The 23744-nt window shown below is 45.5% G+C and overlaps 1 protein-coding gene across 2 annotated transcripts; it reads right to left on the bottom strand.

Annotated features, from left to right (window-relative positions):
* Positions 1-12667: 12667 nt before the first annotated feature.
* Positions 12668-23471, bottom strand: LOC137303994 (leucine-rich repeat-containing protein 20-like). Of its 2 annotated transcripts, XM_067972384.1 has the most exons (4): positions 23326-23471; positions 21268-21435; positions 14679-14731; positions 12668-14458 (listed from the first exon to the last, which is right to left on the bottom strand). In XM_067972384.1, the coding sequence occupies exons 1-4, from the start codon at positions 23423-23425 to the stop codon at positions 14411-14413; spliced, it is 369 nt and encodes a 122-aa protein (XP_067828485.1). In that variant the 5' UTR covers positions 23426-23471; the 3' UTR covers positions 12668-14410. The 2 variants fall into 2 exon arrangements, with proteins under 2 accessions (XP_067828485.1, XP_067828484.1); XM_067972383.1 differs by lacking the exon at positions 14679-14731.
* Positions 23472-23744: the final 273 nt, after the last annotated feature.

Below are 23744 nucleotides of genomic sequence, written 5' to 3'. Positions count from 1 at the left end.
AGTAGTGAGAATCCTTGGCGTTAGCAGCTTGAGCCTCCATGTTTTTCACAACGTGGTTTGGTTTGACCATCAGAGAAACCATCTACTAGTGGGCATACTGACAGGTGACATCATGATCTACCATTCACACTGAGAGTGAGCGAGTGATAATCATCCAGAAGTCTCAACTGTTGGGGATATTTCTCCAGTTGAGCCTTGCTCCACCAGTAATGTTTCCACAGGTCTCCTTTGTCACAGCATCTGAACTAGAGCTGGTGGTCCTGGGAGCACAGTGTTCTCCAGGGGTTGGTGCTACAGCCATCAGGGTCTTCAGCTAATGCTCTGACATATGGGTGGAGGTCAAATTCACGGTGAATGGGCTTCTAGGCCAGTGGACATGGATGGGTTCACTTGGCATTTCAACAGGCTCGAGGTGTGAATGGTTAAATAGGACATTATCCATTTTTAGACTCGTACAGGGTAAGTCAGTGTGTCTCCAGAAAGACAATATGACAGTAGTCGGTTTGTCTAGAAACAGGGTGGGACTCCCTCCTGGGTCCTTCCGTCAAGATGACACGTTGACACATTGGTGCTTGAACGACGGGGTGACACTCTTGATGCCACATTTGGCCAGCGTGGACAACACTACAGTCGGCACACTCAGCTGCTCTGTAGTCCACCCTGACCAGTGGGTGATCCACGCTGAGGTAGTCCATAATATCTTCAGGGCTGAGGGGGTGACCAGATCGATCGACTTGCTTGTATCATCGGACAATCACCAATCTGCTCGAGGACCTCAGACAGTCAAGGTAGAGGCTGGGACAGTCTTTCATTCTTTTGGTTCTAGATTCTGTTGCTCAGGGTTGCCTGATCTCCAGGGTGCTACAGAAAATTGCAGCAGATGGTGGTTCTAGTTAACCCTTTACTGGCCTCACAAACGTGCTTCTCAGAACCCCGGGTTTGAATGCTGCCAGTCTGACTGGAGCCCACTGAAGAAAGCCAAGTTATTTGGAGATTAAAGACGTCTCTACTTTTTTAGGGAATCTTTATGCTTCATTCTGACATCCTCCACACACTGCTGGACACTGTCCAACAGGTACTCAGGGTGAGAAGGGTGGACCCTGCAAGGGAACAGAATCTGGCTTCCAGGACAAATAGGTCAAAGTGAGTGTGATTCATGGGCGCTCGATCCAAACAGTGAGCTGAAGTGTCAGGATCAGGATCAGGATCAGGATCAGGATCAGGATCCGGCCAGCTGCTGATTGATGGCCTGGCTGTTGAGATAGAATGCCTATCAGATTAAGGTACACCAGCAATGTGGCATTCATGGTCACGTAAGTCTCCGTTCCCCTACAAGTACCTCCATCCTCCTTGTCCTCAGTGCTACTTGGTCAGTCCCCAGCAGTGTGTGAAGAATGCCTGAATGGCCACCAGCTCCTTTGTAAGCTGACCCTTTGTAAACTGCTCCCTTGTAAGGTCCTCTTCATTCTCCAAGTAACTCGGCGTTTTCCACCCACCCGGTTGTCTCTTGGGTCTTGTGGGGAGTGTTTGGTTTGTGTCTTTTCCTCGTTCTGAGTTGCCTTTAGGGTGACAACAAACTGAGTTCTGGATTGTGCTAAAAGTGAACACTGCACGGGAGCTGGGGAGGGAGGGGAAACATGTGGGCATGTTCTCCAAAGTTAGGACATCTAAAATGGAGCTCATGCCTTAAGAGATTTCCCCAGGAAATTATGCCGATGCTTCCTGATAATTATGTCCATATTCCCCCCATTCGGCCCATCAATGTTCAGGAGCTGGTGTTTCATCCAATCAATGCTGGCTCAGTAACTGAATTCCAATCCACTGAGCACAGTACGGCCGAAAGGGATGGGATCAGATCCCGGTGAATGAAAGGAATGGGATCAGATCCCGATGAATGGGATCAGATCCCAGTGAATGAAAGGAATGGGATCAGATCCCGGTGAATGAAAGGAATGGGATCAGATCCCAGTGAATGAAAGGAATGGGACCAGATCCCGGTGAATGAAAGGAATGGGATCAGATCCCGATGAATGGGATCAGATCCCGGTGAATGAAAGGAATGGGATCAGATCCCGGTGAATGAAAGGAATGGGACCAGATCCCGGTGAATGAAAGGAATGGGATCAGATCCCGGTGAATGAAAGGAATGGGATCAGATCCCGGTGAATGAAAGGAATGGGATCAGATCCCGGTGAATGAAAGGAATGGGATCAGATCCCGGTGAATGAAAGGAATGGGATCAGATCCCGGTGAATGAAAGGAATGGGATCAGATCCCGGTGAATTAAAGGGCATTACAGTTGGCACTTCAAAAAAAATACTGGGGACAGTTTTTGTTCATGGACAAGCCACAGACCGGTTCCAATCATCGCCGAATGTTCGGGGAGTTTCTCCTGGAATAGTGAGCAGTTTTGGCAGAGGAGAGCAGGACCCGATGGTACTTTATGTGGTTCAGCCAGATCTGGCGATGAATGGCTAAACCAGTGGTCCGTCATAAATGTTCAAGTCTGCGTCCCTTGGACTTAAGGGAGCGGAGATGAGCTCCATACAAGGGGGAATGACCCGGGTGAGAGAGAGTAATGGTTTTAATGGGGACAAGGGCATCAAAGGTGGAGGTGAGGGTGTGATTGAGCAGATCGGTAGCTGCAGAAATATTGTGGTGAATGGAGGGTCAAAGGCTAGACAGTTGGGAATTTGTAATGACTTGGGAGAGAGTTTTTTCCAGGGAACACAGAAGGAAGTTGTTTTTTTTTATTCGTTCATGGGATGTGGGTGTCACTGGCGAGGCCGGCATTTATTGCCCATCCCTAATTGCCCTTGAGAAGGTGGTGGTGAGCCGCCTTCTTGAACCGCTGCAGTCCGTGTGGTGAAGGTTCTCCCACAGTGCTGTTAGGGAGTTCCAGGATTTTGACCCAGTGACGATGAAGGAATGTCGATAAATTTCCAAGTCGGGATGGTGTGTGACTTGGAGGGGAACGTCCAGGTGGTGTTGTTCCCATGTGCCTGCTGCTCTTGTCCTTTTAGGTGGTAGAGGTCGCGGGTTTGGGAGGTGCTGTCGAAGAAGCCTTGGCGAGTTGCTGCAGTGCATCCTGTGGATGGTACACACTGCAGCCACAGTGCGCCGGTGGTAAAGGGAGTGAATGTTTAGGGTGGTGGATGGGGTGCCAATCAAGTGGGCTGCTTTGTCCTGGATGGTGTCGAGCTTCTTGAGTGTTGTTGGAACTGCACTCATCCAAGCAAGTGGAGAGTATTCCATCACACTCCTGACTTGTGCCTTGTAGATGGTGGAAAGGCTTTGGGGAGTCAGGAGGTGAGTCACTCGCCACAGAATACCCAGCCTCTGACCTGCTCTCGTAGCCACAGTATTTATATGGCTGGTCCAGTTAAGTTTCTGGTCAATGCTGACCCCCAGGATGTTGATTGTGGGGGATTCGGCGATGGTAATGCCGTTGAATGTCAAGGGGAGGTGGTTAGACTCTCTCTTGTTGGAGATGGTCATTGCCTGGCACTTGTCTGGCACGAATGTTACTTGCCACTTATGAGCCCAAGCCTGGATGTTGTCCAGGTCTTGCTGCATGTGGGCTCGGACTGCTTTATTATTTGAGGGGTTGTGAATGGAACTGAACACTGTGCAATCATCAGCAAACATCCCCATTTCTGACCTTATGATGGAGGGAAGGTCATTGATGAAGCAGCTGAAGATGGTTGGGCCTAGGACACTGCCCTGAGGAACTCCTGCAGCAATGCCCTGGGGCTGAGATGATTGGCCTCCAAAAACCACTACCAGAGTAAGGGTTAAGGGTAACTACTCAGACTGGCAAAAGGTGGGAAGTGGTGTTCCACAGGGATCAGTGCTGGGACCACTGTTGTTCACAATTTACATTAATGATTTGGATTCGGGAATCAGAAGTACAATTTCAAAATTTGCTGACAACACTATAGGTATTGGGGGGTGTAGTTAATTAAAAGGAAGAATGGGTCAAAATACAAGGACATTAATAAACTTACAGAATGGGCGTGTAATTGACGAATTAATTTCATTATAGATAAGTGTGAGGTGGTGCATTTTGATGGGAAGAATAAGGAGGCCACATACTGCTTGGATAATAAGAGTCTAAATGGGCTAGAGGAGCAGAGGGATCTCGGGGTACAGATACACAAATCACTAAAAGTAGCGATGCTCATTAATGAGGCCATAAAGAAATCAAATTAAACACTCGTGTTCATTTCTAGACGGATAGAATTGAAAAGCAAAGAAGTTCTGTTAAGCTTATGGAGAACCTTAGACTGCACTTGGAGTACTGTGCACAGTTCTGGTCTCCATATTATAAAAAGGATATAGAGGCACTGGAGAAGGTGCAAAAAAGATTCACAAGGGTGATACCAGAACTGAGAGGTTATAACTATCAGGAAATACCAAACAGGCTGGGGGTCTTTTCTCTAGATAAGAGAAGGCCTGATAGAGGCCTTTAAGTTAATGATTGCGTTTTATGGAATAGACATAGAGAAAATGTTTCCACTTGTGGGGGAGTCCGAAACTAGAGGTCATCAATATAAGATAGTCACTAATAAATCCAATCGGGAATTCAGGAGAAACTTCTTTACCCAGAGAGTGGTGAGAATGCGGAAGGCGCTACCACAAGGTGTAGTTGAGGCAAATAGCATAGATGCATTTAAGAGGAAGCTGGAGAAACACAAGAGGGAGAAAGGAATAGATGAGTTTGCTGATAGGGTTAGATGAAGAGAGGTGGGAGGAGGCTCGTGCGGGACATAAATGCTGGCATAGACCAGTTGGGCCGAATGGCCTCTTTTCTATGCTGTAGTTTCGATGTAACTTGTTGGGGGTGAGGGGTAGGTAGGGGCAAGTTTATGGCAATGATTGGGGGAGCAGTAAAGAAGCGAAGGGTTATCATTGCTCTCTGGGTGACCCTGGAGTAGTAGGTCCTAACCTCAAATCTAAATAGACAGTTTCTTAGAAGTAAAGGGAATTAGGGGTTACGGGGAGCGGGCAGGAAATTGGACATGATTTTAGATTTGAGGTTAGGACCAGATCAGCCATGATCTTATTGAATGGCGGAGCAGGCTCGAGGGGCCGATTGGCCTACTCCTGCTCCTATTTCTTATGTTCTTATTTAGAAAATACTCTGATCTTTCTTAGGTCCAAAGTGGATGACCTCACACTTCCCCACATTGAACTCCATCTGCCACAGTTTTGCCCACTCACTGAATCTTTCAATGTCCCTTTGCAACTTTCTGCTCCCATCTACACTATTTACTGTGCCTCCTAACTTAGTGTCATCAGCAAACTTAGATACACAGCTCTCTATTCCTTCATCCATTATTAAGGAAGTAATAACAGGGCACTTAGAAAATCATAAAATGATCATGCAGCGTCAACATGGTTTTATGAAAAGGAAATTGTATTTGACAAATCTATTAGAGTTTTTGCGGGTGTAACCGGCAGGGTAGATAAAGGAGAACCAGTAGATGTAGTATATTTGGATTTTCAAAAAGCATTCGATAAGGTGCCACACAAAAGGTTGTTACACAAGATTAGAGCTCATGGGGTTGGGGGCAATATATTAGCACGGATTGAGGATTGGTTAACAGACAGATAACAGAGAGTAGGGATAAACGGGTCATTTTCAGGTTGGCAGGGTGTAACTAATGGGATGCTGCAAAGATCAGTGCTTGGGCCTTAGCTATTTACTATCTATATCAATGAAGGGACAGAGTGTAATGTATCCAAATTTGCTGATGATACAAGGCTAGGTGGGAAAGTAAGCTGTGAGGAGGACACAAAGAGACTGCAAAGGGATATAGACAGATTAAGTGAGTGGGCAAGAAGGTGGCAGATGGAGTATAATGTGGGGAAATGTGAGGTTAGTCACTTTGGTAGGAAGAATAGAAAAACAGAATATTTTTTAAAAGGTGAGAGATTAAGAAATGTTGGTGTTCAAAAGGATTTGGGTGTCCTTGTTCATGAATCACAGAAAGTTAACATGCAGGTACAGCAAGCAATTAGGAAGACAAATGGTATGTAAGCCTTTATTGTGAGGGGGTTGGAGTATAAGAGTAAGGAGGTCTTGCTGCAATTATACAGGGATCTGGTGAGACCACACCTGGAGTACTGTGTACAGTTTTGGTCTCCTTATCTAAGGAAGGATATACTTGCCTCGGAGAGGGTGCAGTGAAGGTTCACTAGATTGATTCCTGGGATGAGAGGGTTGTCCTGTGAGGAGAGAATTTAGTAGAATGGGCCCATATCCTCTGGAGTTTAGAAGAATGAGAGGTCATCTCATTGAAACGTATAAAATTCGTAGATGCTGAGAGGCTGTTTTCCCTGGCTGGAAAGTCTAGAACTAGGGGTCATAGTCTCATGACAAGGGGTCGGCCATTTAGGACCGAGATGAAGAAAAATTTCTTCACTCAGAGGGTTGTGAATCTTTGGAATTCTCTAACCCAGGAGGCTCAGTCGTTGAGTATATACAGTCAGGAGGGAGTGGCCCTGGGAGTCCTCAACATTGACTCTGGACCCCATGAAAACTCATGGCATCAGGTCAAACATGGGCAAGGAAACCTCCTGCTGATTACCACCGACTGCCCTTCCTCAGCTGATGAATCAGTCCTCCTCCATGTTGAGCACCACTTGGATGAAGCACTGAGGGTAGCAAGGGCACAGAATGTACTCTGGGTGGGGGACTACAATGTTCTCCCACCCATAGTGGCTCGGTAGCACCACTACTGACCGAGCTGGCCGAGTCCTGAAGGACATGGCTGCCAGACTGGGCCTGTGGCAAGTGGTGAGCGAACCAACACGAGGGAAAAACTTACTTGACCTCGTCCTCACCAATCTACCAGTCGCAGATGCATCTGTCCATGACAGTATTGATAGGAGTGACCACCGCACAGTCCTTGTGGAGACAAAGTCCTGTCTTCACACTGAGGACACCATCCAACGTGTTGTGTGGCACTACCACCGTGCTAAATGGGATAGATTCAGAACAGATTTAGCAGCTCAAAACTGGGAATCCATGAGGTGCTGTGGGCCATCATCAGCAGCAGAATTGTATTCCAGCACAATCTGTAACCTCATGGCCTGGCATATTCCTCACTCCACCATTACCAACAAGCCAGGGGATCAACCCTGGTTCAATGAGGAGTGCAGAAGAGCATGCCAGGAGCAGCACCAGGCTAAAAATGAGGTGCCAACCTGGTGCAGCTACGACACAGGACTACATGCATGTTAAACAGCGGAAGCAACATGAGAGAGCTAAGCGATTCTACAACCAATCGATCAGATCAAAGCTCTGCAGTCCTGCAACATCCAGTCGTGAATGGTGGCAGACAATTAAACAACTAACGGGAGGTGGAGGCTTTGTAAACATCCCCATCCTCAATGATGGCAGAGTCCAGCACGTGAGTGCAAAAGACAAGGCTGAAGCTTTTGCAACCATTATCAGCCAGAAATGCCGAGTGGATGATCCATCTCGGCCTCCTCCCGATATCCCCACCATCACGGAAGCCAGTCTTCGGCCAATTCGATTTGCACCACATGATACCAAGAAACGGCTGAGTGCACTGGATACAGCAAAGGCTATGGGCCCCGACAACATCCCAGCTGTAGTGTTGAAGACTTGTGCTCCAGAACTAGCTGCCCCTCTAGCCAAGCTGTTCCAGTACAGCTACAACACTGGCATCTACCCGACAATGTGGAAAATTGCCCAGGTATGTCCTGTCCACAAAAAGCAGGACAAATCCAATCCAGCCAATTACGGCCCCATCAGTCTACTCTCAATCATCAGTAAAGTGATGGAAGGTGTCGTCGACAGTGCTATCAAGCGACACTTACTCACCAGTAACCTGCTCACCGATGCTCAGTTTGGGTTCCGCCAGGACCACTTGGCTCCAGACCTCATTACAGCCTTGGTCCAAACATGGACAAAAGAGCTGAATTCCAGAGGTGAGGTGAGAGTGACTGCCTTTGACGTCAAGGCAGCATTTGACCGAGTGTGGCACCAAGAAGCCCTAGTAAAATAGAAGTCAATGGGAATCAGGGGGAAAACTCTCCAGTGGCTGGAGTCGTACCTGGCACAAAGAAAGATGGTAGTGGTTGTTGGAGGCCAATCATCTCAGCCCCAGGACATTGCTGCAGGAGTTCCTCAGGGCAGTGTCCCAGGCCCAACCATCTTCAGCTGCTTCATCAATGACCTTCCCTCCATTATAAGGTCAGAAATGGAGATGTTCGCTGATGACTGCACAGTGTTCAGTTCCATTCGCAACCCCTCAGCTAATGAAGCAGTCCGTGCCCGCATGCAGCAAGACCTGGACAACATCCAGGCTTGGGCTGATAAGTGGCAAGTAACATTCGCGCCAGACAAATGCCAGGCAATGACCATCTCCAACAAGAGTGAGTCTAACCACCTCCCCTTGACATTCAACGGCATTACCATCGCCGAATTCCCCACCATCAACATCCTGGGGGTCACCATTGACCAGAAACTTAACTGGACCAGCCATATAAATACTGTGGCTACAAGAGCAGGTCAGAGGCTGAGTATTCTGCGGCGTGTGACTCACCTCCTGACTCCCCAAAGCCTTTCCACCATCTACAAGGCACAAGTCAGGAGTGTGATGGAACACTCTCCACTTGCCTGGATGAGTGCAGCTCCAACAACGCTCAAGAAGCTCGACATCATCCAGGACAAAGCAGCCCACTTGATTGGCACCCCATCCACCACCCTAAACATTCAACCCCTTCACCACCGGCGCCCTGTGGCTGCAGTGTGTACCATCTACAGGATGCACTGCAGCAACTCGCCAAGGCTTCTTCGACAGCACCTCCCAAACCCACGACCTCTACCACCTAGAAAGACAAGGGCAGCAGGCACATGGGAATAACACCAACTGCACGTTCCCCTCCAAGTCACGCACCATCCCGACTTGGAAATATATCGCCGTTCCTTCATCGTTGCTGGGTCAAAATCCTGGAACTCCCTTCCTAACAGCACTGTGGGAGAACCTTCACCACACGGACTGCAGTGGTTCAAGAAGGCGGCTCACCACCACCTTCTCAAGGGCAATTAGGGATGGGCAATAAATGCCGGCCTCGCCAGCGACGCCCACATCCCATGAATGTATTTTAAAAAAAGTTAATCCAATAATTTCAGTCATTTGGGCTGGAAATGGATGAAAGCTACTTGTTCACATGTTCAAATTAACCGAGCTTCATTGTCTGGTTTTGCTTTATTGGTGAGGTAACGTCCCCCTTCAGTTTCATAGTTCAAGGTTTATTTTTTAAATCATTGGTACATAATTGATATGTGACACACAGGTGTCCTTTTCAACTCACTCTTCTGGATAATGTAATCACAGAAAAGTAAATTTTTTCAATTGCAATCTGAATTACGATTCTAAACAGAGATTACCAGGCAAAAATTAACCTGTTGTCATGTTAATTCAGTGTATTAATGTGGGACATGACATAGCCTAGTATAGTCACTAGTCTACCTAGAACTGATTTGGTTGTTATTACAGGGTGAATAGCCATAGCAGTGTGGGAAATATAACCAGTGTATCTAATTAGGTACATTTGCCTGACATTTTTAGACTTGCGTTGGTTCAGATTCCTCGACTGCCACTTCGGTAATCCTGTGTCAATCAATGTTCAGTATTTGTTTTTGAATCCAAAGTCTATTCGAATTGCTAACTAAAATATTTTAAAAGATTTAAGAAGTCATGTCTACACTGAGTTTCTCCATTGAGGCTATGAGCTCGCACTCATTCCTCTTTATCTACAGTTTTCTTTCCCCTCAGTGTGCTCTTAAATAGCAAGATCGGCCAACCCTGGTACTTTTAAGTCAACAGACACAGCCGAACACACTACCGGGGAATGGCGCTCATCTGCTGCAAAGTTCCCAGGTAGAAAGCTAAAGTTTTCTTGCTTTATCAGTTAAAGGTAGGGCTTTAAAAGTAGTCATTTTTTAAAAAATACTAGCAGCACAGAATAGTTGTAGTTCGGACCAGTCCTTTAACATCCTTTTCTATTTCAATGCTGAGGTGCTTAAAATGAGCACAAATGGCTTAATTCTGCCCAGCCAATTTTGTGGCCTTACTCTGTAACAACGGCACAACAAACATTTAAATGTGAGACTGAAATCTTGATGGGAAGATCCAAGGTCTGGTGATCGATCCACAGAAAGCAGCAGGAAACCTTTATCATGCTTGCCTTGTATAATTAACCAATCTAAACCCTGTTAATTATGGTGAGGCAGCTGTAGTTTCTCATGGCAAGTTCCTGATCTCATACATACCAAAGAAAGGGCAGGTACTTCCTCACTCCAATGGAAGGTCAGAGCATAAATCACAATGGACCATCACAATGGACCATCACTTGTGCAGTTGCATCTACAGTAGCATTAGAGATGATGGAGCAGCTAACCTGCTCTCCGCTGATGTAAAGGAAATTCAACGTGAGTTTGAAAACAAGCATACTGGTCCAGGATGAGTACCTGGGGCAGATTTACTATGTCTTCTGCTATACGTTGGAATAGTCACTGCACATACCATTTTTAGGTTATAATTTTCTCCACAGAATTTTGGTTCTTAAACTTTTTACATCAAAATAGTTATGAGTGGGTATCTTAGCTAGGAAATCTGAAGGTAATGGTCAGAGTTGACGTTGTTCTCCAAGGAAGGAAAGTTTGGAGGGCAAACTGACCCACGCCATTTTTGTGCACCTCCGAGTGGCTGCTTCAAGAATACAATGGGAGATGCCCGGGTGCAGGCATCTCCTCTCAGATGGTGAATGATGTGGAGGTGAAAATTAGTTCGAAAACATGTGTTAGAAACAATGACTTTGTTGCTGTTGTATTTTGATGGTTTGACTTGCTGAATCCAGACAATTCCTTACTGTAATGGTAGATAAAATATAGCTGATTTTAGCAGGAGATACCAGTCAAATAGCTCCTATCTGCTATCAAAAAAGAGCATAATTGAATTCGGTGTTGTTAGTGTTTTGATTACTATATCACAATAGGAATTTTACTTTAAAATTTGGGGCTAAAATTCCACAGAAAACCTTTAAGGGAAAGTGGAGCCATATGATGTGCCCACTGCGCAGAATGCATTGCAAAATGTCAACTCATGCTTGGCTTCCCATTGCTGGAAGTACTCAGTGAAGACAGGATTGGGATAAGCGGTGATGTCCCATGGAGGGACATATTGCTAACACTCAATGTCAAGGGTGACCCATGAGAATTGGCCACTTCTGCAAGGCACCAGAGGATGACTAGCACCAGTGTAACTGCAATATCTTTCTTGTGGGGGGGGGGGCGGGGGGAGAAAGATGTGTATACTGGCTGTGTATACTGTCACCAACAAAATCTGCTAGAGTTGGGAAAGCACGATTACCGAGTGTTTTAGCCAGAAATATTTTATTTTTCGTGACCTACTGGTTGTAATTTCCATTCCAATCTAAGCTGAGTCTGCTGTTTGTTTTCGATTGGTATTAACCCTGGGCTGATGGCAGCATTCAAAGGACATCATTACCCAGGACCAGGAAATCCTTTCTGTAAGTTCTTGTATGTACAGAAATCTATTGGATGTTCTCAAATTGTTTTGATGTATGTTAGGGTGAAACGCATGATGAATGAAACATGTTTTCACTGAGTCTGGAGTTTCAGAAGGTGCTAAATGGAATATCTAGGTTTCTATCTCATCAAAACATATAAAATTCTACCAGGACTAGACAGACTAGATGCAGGGAGGATGTTCCCGATGGCTGGGGAGTCCAGCACCAGGGGTCACAGTCTCAGGATACGGGGTATGCTATTCAGAACCGAGATGAGGAGAAATTTCTTCACTCAGAGGGTGGTGAACCTGTGGAATTCTCTACCACAGAAGGCAGTGGAGGCCAAGTCATTAGATGTATTCAAGAAGGAGATAGATATATTTCTTAATGCTAAAGGGATCAAGGGATATGGGGAAAAGCGGGAACAGGGTACTGAGTTAGACGATCAGCCATGATCATTTTGAATGGCGGAGCAGGCCCGAAGGGCCGAATGGCCTACTCTTGCTCCTATTTTCTATGTTTCTAAGTTTTTTAATATGTAGTTTATATTGTTATGGCTCTTTTGTTTTTTTACTTGTCCCATTACCACTCTTCTTGCCTTGTACCATCATCCCTTTTATCATTTAATCGCTCCTGCCCTCCATCCTATCAGAACACCTTCCCTTTTTGTTCTTTCCCCCCCCCCCCCCGCCGGCCTCTCTCCCCGCCCCGGCCTCTCCACCCCCCCCCCCCCCCCCGGCCTCTCTCCCCGCCCCGGCCTCTCCACCCCCCCCCCCCCCCCGGCCTCTCTCCCCGCCCCGGCCTCTCCACCCCCCCCCACCCCGGCCTCTCTCTCCCCCCTCACCCCCGGCCTCTCTCCCCCTCTCCCCCTCTCCCCCACCCCCCCCCTCTCCCCCACCCCCCCCCCTCTCCCCCGCCCCCCGGCCTCTCTCCCCCTCTCCCCCCCCCCCCCCCTCTCCCCCCCCCCCCCCCCCGCCGCCTCTGAACTTGCTTAAAAACTGTTAAATCTTCAACTTTTTTCATTTCTGACGAAAGATTATCGACCTGAAATATTAACTCTGTTTCTTTCTACACAGATGCTGCCTGACTTGCTGAGTATTTCCGGCATTTTCTGTTTTTATTTGTAGTAATCGCTGCTTTGCTCTGATGGAGTAAACTTAGTGGACACAATGGCGATGGCAAGCTAGGTCCCTCAGAGGCATGAATTGCCAACATACAGAAACTCCCATATCAGCGTTAAGTCTTCGAACAGGAGAGGGAGCTCTGTTCACGTCCTTTGCCATTCAGAAACGCAGATGTTTCCCTTTTATTCTCTGTGGATTTTTCCCCAATTCTAAACCTTCCCCTTCGGTTAGAGTGTAACATATCAGCGGGTTACACCGCGTACCATACCAGCGGGTTACACTGCGTACCGTATCAGTGGGTTACACTGTGTACCGTATCAGTGGGTTACACTGTTAGCCCCAGCACTCCTACAATAAGGAGAGGACAATAGCCGGGATTCTCTCTCCGGACCCAGTGATTACTGCTGGAGAGTGCCCAAAAACAAGGAAATTCTGGTAACCCTTTAAAAATCATTGGTTAGGCTTCAGCCAGAGAATTGCGTTCAATTCTGGGCACCACACTTTAGGAAGGAAGTCAAAGCTTTGGAGATTTACTGGAATTATACCAGGGATGAGGGACTTCAGTTATGTGGAGAGACTGGAGAAGCTGGGGTTAACCTCCTCTGCTCTAAGGAGAACAAGGGGAGATTTAATTGAGGTGTTCAAAATTATATCGGGTTTTGATGAGTAAATAGGGAGTAAAGGTTTCCGCTGGCAGGAGGGTCAGTAACCAGAGGACACAGATTTAAGATATTTGGCAATAGAACCAAGGGGGAGATGAGGAGAATTTTTTTATGCAGCGAGTTGTTCTGATCTGGAATGCACTGCCTGAAAGGGCGGTGGAAGCAGATTCAATAGTAACATTTAAAAGGGAATTGGATAAATACTTGAAAAGGAGAAATTTTTAGGGCAATGGGGAAAGAGCAGGGAGTGGGACTAATTGGGTAGCTCTTTCAAAGAGCCAGCACAGAGATGATGGGCCAAATGGCCTCCTCCTGTGCTGTTTCATTCTCTGATTCTATGTGGACATCGGGCGAGGACTGGATTTGGTTAGGTTGTGATGCCTCCAGCAATTGAATAGTCCGACAACACTTCCAGCCAAGGATCTCACATGCCTGAGGAACCAAACACCAAACAGAGTGAGACCCTACAGCAGAGGATGCGAGAGAGTAGGAAAAGCCAAAAATGTTCTGTAGCTCTCAATGGACTCTTCGGAGTCAACTAGCTGGTTTACCCAAGAGAAAGCAAGTTCCTTTCTGCTTTTTAATCTAGTTACTTCATAACTCGGAATAATTTATTATCCAATTACTTTATAATCTCGTTATTTATAAATCTAAATAGTTTATAATCTAATTGCTTTGTCGCAAAAAAAAACCTAAGATGCCACAATAAATAGAAGACTCAGGAAGTGTTCAGCGTGACAACCACTCAATTCACGCAAATTTGTCTGAAATATCCAGTCTTAAAACATGAGTTGCCGGATTGGCTCAGCTGTATCTCTTCACACCAAGGCCTTTGGGAAAATGCCAAATTTGGCCACACGCAATCTGAATTTTAGGAAAGTCCAGTTTATCGTGAAGAGGGAGAAGGTCCCCAAACAAGTGGCATTGTTCACTCCAAACAAGCTCCGAAGTCTAATCCATGTTAACTATTTATTCAGCCGGTCAGTAATTCAAATTTTAATTTGGTCTGACCGTCTGTCAGGGGTTCTCTGCTCAGAGGGTTGGATTTCATATTCAGCGACTTGAAGGAGGGCATAGAGGTGAGGGTCTCAACAGGTATTTCTGAAAAACAGAAAGAGAACATCCAATCCTTAGCTTGCAATAAACACACAATGGCCTGTGTATACTATAGGCCACCAATTAGTGGGACAGAGATAGAGGAGCAAATTTGCAGGCAAATTGCAGAAAGTTGCAAGAACATTAGAGCGGTGATAATGGGGAAAAACAAGTGTAAAGGACAAAGAGGGGGAGGAATTCCTGAAATGTGTAAAAGAGAACTTACTTGATCAGTATGTTTCCAGCCCAATGAAGCAGGAAGCAGTGCTGGATCTAGTTCTGAGGAATGAAGTAGAGCAAGTGGAGTATGTTTCAGTGGGGGAGCATTTAGGAAACAGTGATCACAATATTAGGTTTAGAGTAGTTATCGAAAAGGACAAGGAACAATCAAATGTGAAAATACTCAACTGGAGGAAGGCAAATTTCAATGAGTAGAAAAGGGATCTGGCCCTGGTGGATTGGAATCGAAGATCGGCGGTAAAACAGAAAATGAGCAAACTGCCTTAAAGAGGAGATAGTTCCGGTATAGAGTAGACACATTCCCACGAGGGGGAAATGAAGGGCATCCAAAACTAGAGCTCCCTGATGACTAAAGATATAGAGATTAAAATGAAGAACCAAGCTGAATACAAAAAGTACAGAGTAGAACTGAAAAAGGAAATAAGAAGGGCAAAGAGAGAGTATGAGAATAGATTAGCGACTAAAATAATAGGGAACCTAAAAGTCTTTTATAAACATAAATAGTAAAAGGGTAGTCAAAGGAAGGATGGGGCCGATTAGGGACCACAAAGGAAATCTTGTGGAGGCAGAGGGCATGGCTGAGGTATTAAATGAATACTCTGCATGTGTCTTCACTAGATAAGAGGATGCTGCCAATGTCACAGTAAAGGAGGAGGTAGTAATGATATTGGATAGGACAAAAATAGATAAAGAGGAGGTACTTAAAAGGTTAGCAACACTCAAAGTAGAAAAGCACCCAGTCCGGATGAGATGCATCCCAGGTTGCTCAGGGAAGTAAGGATCGAAATTGCAGAGGCCACAATCTTCCAATCCTCTTTAGATATGGGGATGGTGCCAGAGGACTGGAGGATTACAAATGTTACACCCCTGTTCAAAAAAGGGGAGAGGGAGAAACCCGGCAATTACAGGCCAGTCAGCCTAATGTCGGTGGTGGGGAAACTTTGAGACAATAACCCGGGACAAAATTAATTGGCACTTGAAAAAATATGAGTTAATAAATGAAAGCCAGCACGGATTTGTTAAAGGCAAATCATGTTTGACTAACCTGATTGAGTTCTTTGATGCAGTAATGGAGAGGGTTGATGAGGGTAGTGCAGTAGATGTTGTGTATATGGGATACTTTCCTTTATTAGCTGAGGCACAGAATATAGGAGCAGGGAGGTTATGCTAGAACTGTATAAAACATTGGTTAGGCTACAGCTTGAGTACTGCGTATAGTTCTGGTCACCACATTACAGAAAAGATGTGACTGCACTAAAGAGGGTATAGAGGGGATTTACGAGGATGTTGCCAGGACTGGAGAATTTTAGCTACGGGAAAGGAGGCTGGGGTTGTTTTCTTTGGAACAAAGGAAGTTGAGGGGAGATTTAATTGTGGTGTATAAAATTATGATGGGACTAGATAGAATGGATAGGGAGGACCTATTTCCCTTAGCAGAGGGGTCAGTGACCAGGGTGCATAGATTGGTAGGATTAGAGGGGAGCTGAGGAGAATTTTTTTCACCCAGAGGGTGGTGGGGGTCTGGAACTCACTGCCTGAAAGAGGCAGAAACTCTCAACTCATTTTAAAAAGTACTTGGATGTGCACCTGAAGTGCTGTAACCAACAGGGCTATGGACCAAGTGCTGGAAAGTGGGATTAACCTGGATAGTCCTTTTTCGGCCGGCATGGACACGATGGGTCGAATGGCCTCCTTCTGTGCCGTAACTTTCTATGATTCTATGACATGGACTTCCAAAAGGCAGTTGAGAAAGTGCCACATAATGGACTTGTTAGCAAAATTGAAGTCTATGGGATTAAAGGGACAGTGGCAGCGTGGATATAAAATTGACTAAGGGACAGAAAGCAGAGAGTAGTGGTGAACGGTTGTTTTTCACACTGGAGGGAAGTATACAGTGGTGTCCACCAGGGGTCGGTGTTGGGACCACTAATCTTTTTGATATATATTAATGACCTGGACTTGGGTATACAGGGTGTAATTTGAAAGTTTGCAGATGGCAAGAAACTCGGAAATGTATTAAACAGTGAGGAGGATAGAAACAGACTCCAGGAGGACACAGACTGAATGATGAAATGGGCAGACACATGGTAAATTAAATTTAACACAGAGAAGTGTGAAGTGATACATTTTGGTAGGAAGAATGAGGAGAAGCAATATAAACTAAATGGTACAATTTTAAAAAGGGTGCAGGAACGGAGAGACCTGGGGGTGTATGTGCACAAGTCTTTGAAGGTGGCAGAACAGGTTGAGAAAATGGTTAAAAAAGCATATGAGGACCTTGGCTTTATAAACAGATTGTAAACAATTTTACAACACCAAGTTATAGTCCAGCAATTTTATTTTAAATTCACAAGCTTTCGGAGATTTTCTCCTTCCAGAGGCATAGAGTACAATGGCAAGGAAGTTATGCTGAACCTTTATAAAGCACTGGTTAGGCCCCAGCGGGAGTTTTGTAGCTAATTCTGGGCACCGCACTTCAGGAAAGATGTCAAGGCCTTCGAGAGGGTGCAGAAGAGATTTACTAGAATGGTACCAGTGATGTGGGACTTCAGTTATGAGGAGAGACTGGAGAAACTGGGATTGTTCTCCTTAGAACAGAGAAGGTTAAGGGGAGATTTGATAGAGGTGTTCAAAATCATGAACGGTTTTGATAGAATAAATAAGGAGAAACTGTTTCCAGTGGCAGAAGGGTCGGTAACCAGAGGACACAGATTTAAGGTAATTGGCAAAAGAACCAGAGGTGAGATGAGGAGAATTTTATTTTATGCCGTTAGTTGTTATGATCTGGAATGCGCTGCCTGAAAAGGTGAGGTAGCAGATTCAATATTAACTTTCTAAAGGGAATTGGATAAATAATTGACGGGGAAAAATTTGGAGAGCAATGGGGAAAGAGCAGGGAAGTGGGGCTAATTGTAAAGATAAACCCAGCAACTATAGGCCAGGCAGTTTAACCTTGTTGGTGGGGAAGCTTTTAGAAATGATAATCCGGGACAAAATTAACAGTCTCTTGGACAAGTGTGGATTAATAAGGGAAAACCAACACAGATTTGTTAAAGGCAAATAGTGTTTGACTAACTTGATTGAGTTTTTTGATGAGGTAAGAGAGGGTTGATGAGGGCAATGCAGTTGATGTAGTGTATATGGACTTTCGAAAGGCATTTGATAAAGTGCCACATAATAGGCTTGTCAATAGAATTGAAGCCCATGGAATAAAAGGGGCAGTGGCAGCATTGGCTTAGTGGATACAAAATTGGCTAAGTAATAGGAAACAGAGGGCAAGGCTGAACAGTTGTTTTTCAGACTGGCGGGAGGTGTACAATGGTGTTCCCCAGGGGTCAGTGCTGGGACCACTGTTTTTCTTGATATATATTAATGACTTAGACTTGGGTGTACAGGGCACAATTTCAAAATTTGCAGATGACACAAAACTTGGAAGTGTAGTAAACAGTGAGGGGGATAGTGATAGACTTCAAGAGGACAGAGACAGGCTGGTGGAATTGGTGGTCACGTGGCAAATGAAATTTAACGCTGAAAAGTGTGAGGTGATACATTTTGGTAGGAACATACGAACATACGAATTAAGAGCAGGAGCAGGCCATTCGGCCCCTCGAGCCTGCTCTGCCATTTGATAAGATCATGGCTGATCTGATTGTGACCTCAACCCTACTTTCCCATCTACCTACCATAACCTTTGACTCCCTTGTTAATCAGGAATCTATCTAACTCAGCCTTAAAAATATTCAATGACCCTGCCTCCACCGCTCTCTGGGGAAGGGAGTTCCACAGACTCACGACCCTCTGAGAGAAAAAATTTCTCCTCATCTCCGTCTTAAATGGGAGACCCCTTCTTTTTAAAATGTGGCCCCTAGTTCTAGTCTCTTCCACAAGGGGAAACATCCTCTCAGCATCTACACCTTCCAGTCCCCTCAGGGTCTTATATGTTTCAATAAGATCATCTCTCATTCTTCTAAACTCCAGTGTATACAGGCCCAACTTGTCCAACCTTTCCTCATAAGATAACCCCCTCATTCCAGGAATCAGTCAAGTGAACCTTCTCTGAACCGCCTCTAAAGCAATTATGTCCTTTCTTAAATAAGGAGACCATAACTGCACAGAGTATTCTAGATGTGGTCTCACCAATGCCCTGTACAACAGTAGCAAAACATCTCTACTTTTATATTCCACTCCCCTTGCAATAAATGACAACATTCCATCAAAGAACGAGGAGAGGCAATATAAACTAAAGGGTACAACTCTAAAGGGGGTGCAGCGACAGAGAGACCTGGGGATATATGCACACAGGTCGTTGAAGGTGGCAGGACAGGTTGAGAAAGCGGTTAAGAAAGCATACGGGATCCTGGGCTTTATAAACAGAGGCATAGAATACAAAAGCGAGGAGGTTAGGCCACAGCTGGAGTACTGTGTGCAGTTCTGGTCGCCACACTACAGGAAGGATGTGATCGCTTTGGAGAGGGTGCAGAGGAGATTCACCAGGATGTTACCAGGGCTGGAGCGCTTCAGCTATGAAGAGAGACTGGGAAGATTGGGTTTGTTTTCCTTGGAGCAGAGGAGGCTGAGGGGGGACATGATTGAGGTGTACAAAATTATGAGGGGCACAGATAGGATGGATACTAAGGAGCTTTTTCCCTTCGTTGAGGGTTCTATAACAAGGGGACATGGATTCAAGGTAAAAGGCGGGAGGTTTAGAGGGGATTTGAGAAAGAACTTTTTCACCCAGAGGGTGGTTGGAGTCTGGAACTCACTGCCTGAAAGGGTTGTGGAGGCAGGAACCCTCACAACATTCAAGAAGCATTTGGATGAGCACTTGAAATGCCATAGCATACAAGGCTACGGACCAAATGCTGGAATATGGGATTAGAGTAGACAGGGCTGATGGCCGGCGCGGACACGATGGGCCGAAGGGCCTCTATCCGTGCTGTATAACTCTATGACTCTATGTTGAATCTTTATAAAATACTGATTCGGCCACAACTGGGCACCGCACTTTAGGAAAGATGTGAAGGCCTTAGAGAGGGTGCACAAACGATTTACTAGAATGGTTCCAGGGTTGAGGGACTCCATTATGTGGATAGACTGGAGAAGCTGGGATTGTTCTCCTTAGAGCAGAGAAGGTTGAGAGGAGATTTGATAGAGGTGTTCAAAATCATGACGGGTCTAGACAAAGTAAATTGGCGGAAGGGTCGCGAACCAGAGGACATGGATTTAAGGTGACTGGCAAAAGAACCAAAGCGACATGAGGAAAAACTTTTTTACGCAGCGAGTGGTTATGATCTGGAATGCGCTGCCTGAAAGGGTGGTGGAGGCAGATTCAATCGTGGCTTTCAAAAAGGAATTAGATAGGTACCTGAAGGAGAAAAATTTGCAGGGCTACGGGGAAAGAGTGGAGGAGTGGGACTTGCAGAGAGCCGGCGTAGGCTCGATGGGCCAAATGGCCTCCTTCCGTGCCGTAACCATTCTATGATTCTATGAATTGGATAGCTCTTTCAAAGAGCCAGCACAGGGACGATGGGCCGAATGGCCTCCTTCTGTGCTGTACCATTCTACGACCTACAGCACAAAAGTGGCTCTAATTCCTGATTGACATTCCTCTCTCAACACCATCAAAACATTCACTGGTTATTCACTCAGTTGCTGTTTGAGATAGTGCTGCGCAAAACCTGGCTGCCACATTTTCCTAACACAACTTCATAGTAATTCAATGTGAAGCACAACAGGATGTTTTTGAGACATTACTACTCACTGCGTAAAAAAGTGTTTCCTCATGATGCCTTTGGTGTTTGATGAGATGGTGTAGAGGGGACTTTACGCTGTATCTAACCCGTGCTGTACCTGCCCTTGGGGTATTTGATTCAGATGGTGGTTTCTCTTTGCCCTTCTTATTCAGAGGGGCAAAGAGAAAAGATCATCTGAACAGTTCTCGCCTGCACTTTCTGTAGGGAGCTCTATCTTTGGATGCCCTTCCTTCCCCCCTCATAGGAACATGTCTGCTCTGTACCCAAACTATCTCCTCCTCGAAGGCCTCCCATTGCTTATTTACTGTTTTACCCGTCAATCTTTGTTTCCGATCCACCAGGGCAAGATCCCTTTTTAACTCACTGAAATTTGCCCTCCTCCAGTTGAGTATCTTCACCTTTGATTGTTCCTCATCCTTTTCCATAATTACTCTAAACCTAATGATATTGTGATCACTGTTTCCCAAATGCTCCCCCACTGAAACATGTTCCACCTGCCCCACTTCATTCCCCAGAACTAGACCCAGGACTGCTTCCTTCCTGGTTGGGCTGGAAGAATATTGATCAAGAATGTTCTCCTGTACACATTTGAGGAGCTGATCCTCCTCCTTGCTTTTTACACGGTTTTTCCCCAGTCTATATTAGGATAATGGATGAAGAGAAAGAGAGGGGGGAATAAAGGTCCAGTGACCACCTCAGAATATTAATCATGGTTGTGGGAGCTGGCAGTGTCTAGGAGAGGCAGTGCTGCCACTGCCAGTCAATCCAGGGTCTACCACCCATTGTGCTTATATCACCACCGGACTGACCTAAAATACTCACCGATAATCTCATTCGCCTCCAGATTAATCCTTTCCAGTGTCGTCAGTTCAGTTAGTTCGTGTGGGAAGACAGAGAACTTATTCCTCGCTAGGTTAATGGTTGTCAAGTGCGACAAAGTCTTGACTGCGTCAGGGAGTTGTTTCAGGTAATTGCCTGCAAGGTTTAATTCTGAGGAGAGAGTTGTTGAAATACATTAACTTATAAAAGCATTCCTCTGTAAAGACAAACATTGATTATAATCAATACCTTCCCTTACGATGGAAGCTCCTCGTGAGAAAAACGAAGCCTTTTTATCTACCGTGATATCAGCTTCACTCTATGTCACGGTCCATGTAGGGTTAAACCCAGGTTTCACTCACAGAACAGGGCCCAGTTTGTAACACAACAAACCCATATTGGAGGCTAGAAATTCCACACGGCAGGACAGGGCTTCCACCCGTCCTTTGGCCCATATCCCAGAGTTCGGGAGAGATCAAGGGCCAATTATAGCATTGCTGGGATTCTGCCCTCTCGGGTGGATGTAAAAGATCCCATGGCACTATTTCAAAGAAGAGCTGGAGAGTTCTCCCTTCTGTCCTGGCCAGTATTAATCCCTCAACCAACATCACTAAAACAGATTATCTGATCATTTATCACATTGCTGTTTGTGGGACCTTGCTGTACACAAATTAGCTGCTGTGTTTAGTACATTACCACACTGACTACACTTCAAAAATACTTCATTGGCTGTGAAGGACGTCCTGAGGTCATGAAAGGCGCTATATAAATGCAAGTTCTTTCTTTTGTCTTTCTCACCAGGAGTCAAAATATAGCAAGAACGGTTTTCTGTTCGATCCCTAGGCGCACTGCTTTTACCAGGATACTGGAAAGGCAAAGGCGCACTGTGCCTCTGGGACTGATCTCAGTCGTTGGACCCAAAAAAACACTGGAGTTAAAACCCAAAAACGTAACTCCTGTTCAACCCAATTTTTCCAAACATCACTGCAATTCAAGCAATATATCAAAGAGGGAGCCTTGCCATTGGGATCCATTTTAAACGTCAACCAGTTAAAACGAAGACACAGATCTCCCAATGGTTTAATGGGGAAACATACCCCCAAGTGAGGTACTGGAACACACACTAGCAGAGTCTGCGATTCAATCTGTACTGAGTTAACTGATCTCAAAGCAGTAATTGGAGCATTAGAATTGGCCTCAGTGCCTGAGGTGGCAGCCTGTCATTGGTCACACTCCTAATTGCTGTCCAATTATCCTGTGCTGTGAGTGTGAATTTTGGTGGAGGGCAGGATCAAGCTCGACATGTGAGGAGACATAGTCAAGTATTTTGTTGTACCTCACTGTCTAGGCTCTCACATGAAGACTGACCCTTTAGGTTAGATACCGAGGGACCGTTGTTGGGACTAGGCCGTCGCCAACTTCATTATACTTTTTAAAAATTCATTCTCGGGACATGGGCATTGCTGGTAAGGCCGGCATTTATTGCCCCTCTCTAGTTGCCCTGAGAAGATGGTGATACAACATGGTATGTTCAGAGGGCCGTTAACTACATTGGCGTAGGACTGGAGTCACATATAGGTCCAGACCGGGTAAGGACGGCAGGTTTCCTTCCCTAAAGGATATTAGTGAACCAGTTGGGTTTTAACGACAATTCAACAGCTTCATGGCCAGTTTTACTCACGGCAGCTTTTTTTTTTAAAAACTAAATTCAAATCCTCAAACTGTCCTGGTATGATTTGTACTCATGTTCCCTGGATTATTAGGCCAGTAACATAACCACCACACTGCCGCAAAATATTTCTTGCAGACAATATTTTACATAACCCCAGTAATTCTGGAATAGCTCAAACTTCAATGATTAGTAACATCCTGATTAAATTATTTGTATGAAGTGTTGTTAAAGTGCTATTTATATCTTAGAAACACCACCTGCGTTTATAAAGACATTGCCTAACGAATGCTGCAGCTGTTGCCAGGACTGGGAGCGTATCATTGGCTGGTGCCAACCGACTGACCCCTGGAGAAACATTTACCACACAGATAACCTGGGGGACCCCTTACCCTGGAGCTGGTTAAAGGTGGTCATAAATTCACTGGTGATGGATTTCAGTTCATTGTTTTCCAGTGAAATGAAGTGAATGTTTGCTGCCACATCCCTCATAACTTTGAAGAGTGCAACTGGAAAACAGGTCAGTTTGCAGTTTGACAAGTCTGGGAAAGTGAAAATAACAAATGAATATTGTCAGAAGGAAAACAAAGCAGAGAATTTTACAGCATAGACAGAGACCATTCAGCCCATCATACCTGTGCCCGCTCTCTGAAAGAGCTCTTCCCTCAGTCCCATTTCCCATTCAGCCCATCATCCCTGTGCTATCCCTCTGAAAGAGCTCTCCCCTCAGTCCCATTTCCCTGCCCTTTCCCTATAGCCTTTTATTTCTTTGCTTTTTTCAAATATTTATCCACTTCCACTGTTATGGATT

Source organism: Heptranchias perlo, chromosome 36 (assembly GCF_035084215.1).
Source record: "Heptranchias perlo isolate sHepPer1 chromosome 36, sHepPer1.hap1, whole genome shotgun sequence".
Classification (NCBI taxonomy): Eukaryota; Metazoa; Chordata; class Chondrichthyes; order Hexanchiformes; family Hexanchidae; genus Heptranchias; species Heptranchias perlo.
The sequence above is the reverse complement of the archived record's forward strand: the minus strand, read 5'-3'. Positions and strand labels throughout refer to the sequence as shown.

What these genes read in the sequence shown, in the direction of transcription:
- LOC137303994 (XM_067972383.1), bottom strand. Translation starts at nt 23,425, where the DNA reads ATGAGGGATGTGGCAGCAAACATTCACTTCATTTCACTGGAAAACAAT. An exon ending in CACCTTTAACCAGCTCCAGG is followed by an intron (nt 21,436 to 23,325) that starts GTAAGGGGTCCC and finishes CTCTCTCCTCAG; the next exon opens with AATTAAACCTTGCAGGCAAT. An exon ending in GGAGGCGAATGAGATTATCG is followed by an intron (nt 14,459 to 21,267) that starts GTGAGTATTTTA and finishes TCTGTTTTTCAG; the next exon opens with AAATACCTGTTGAGACCCTC.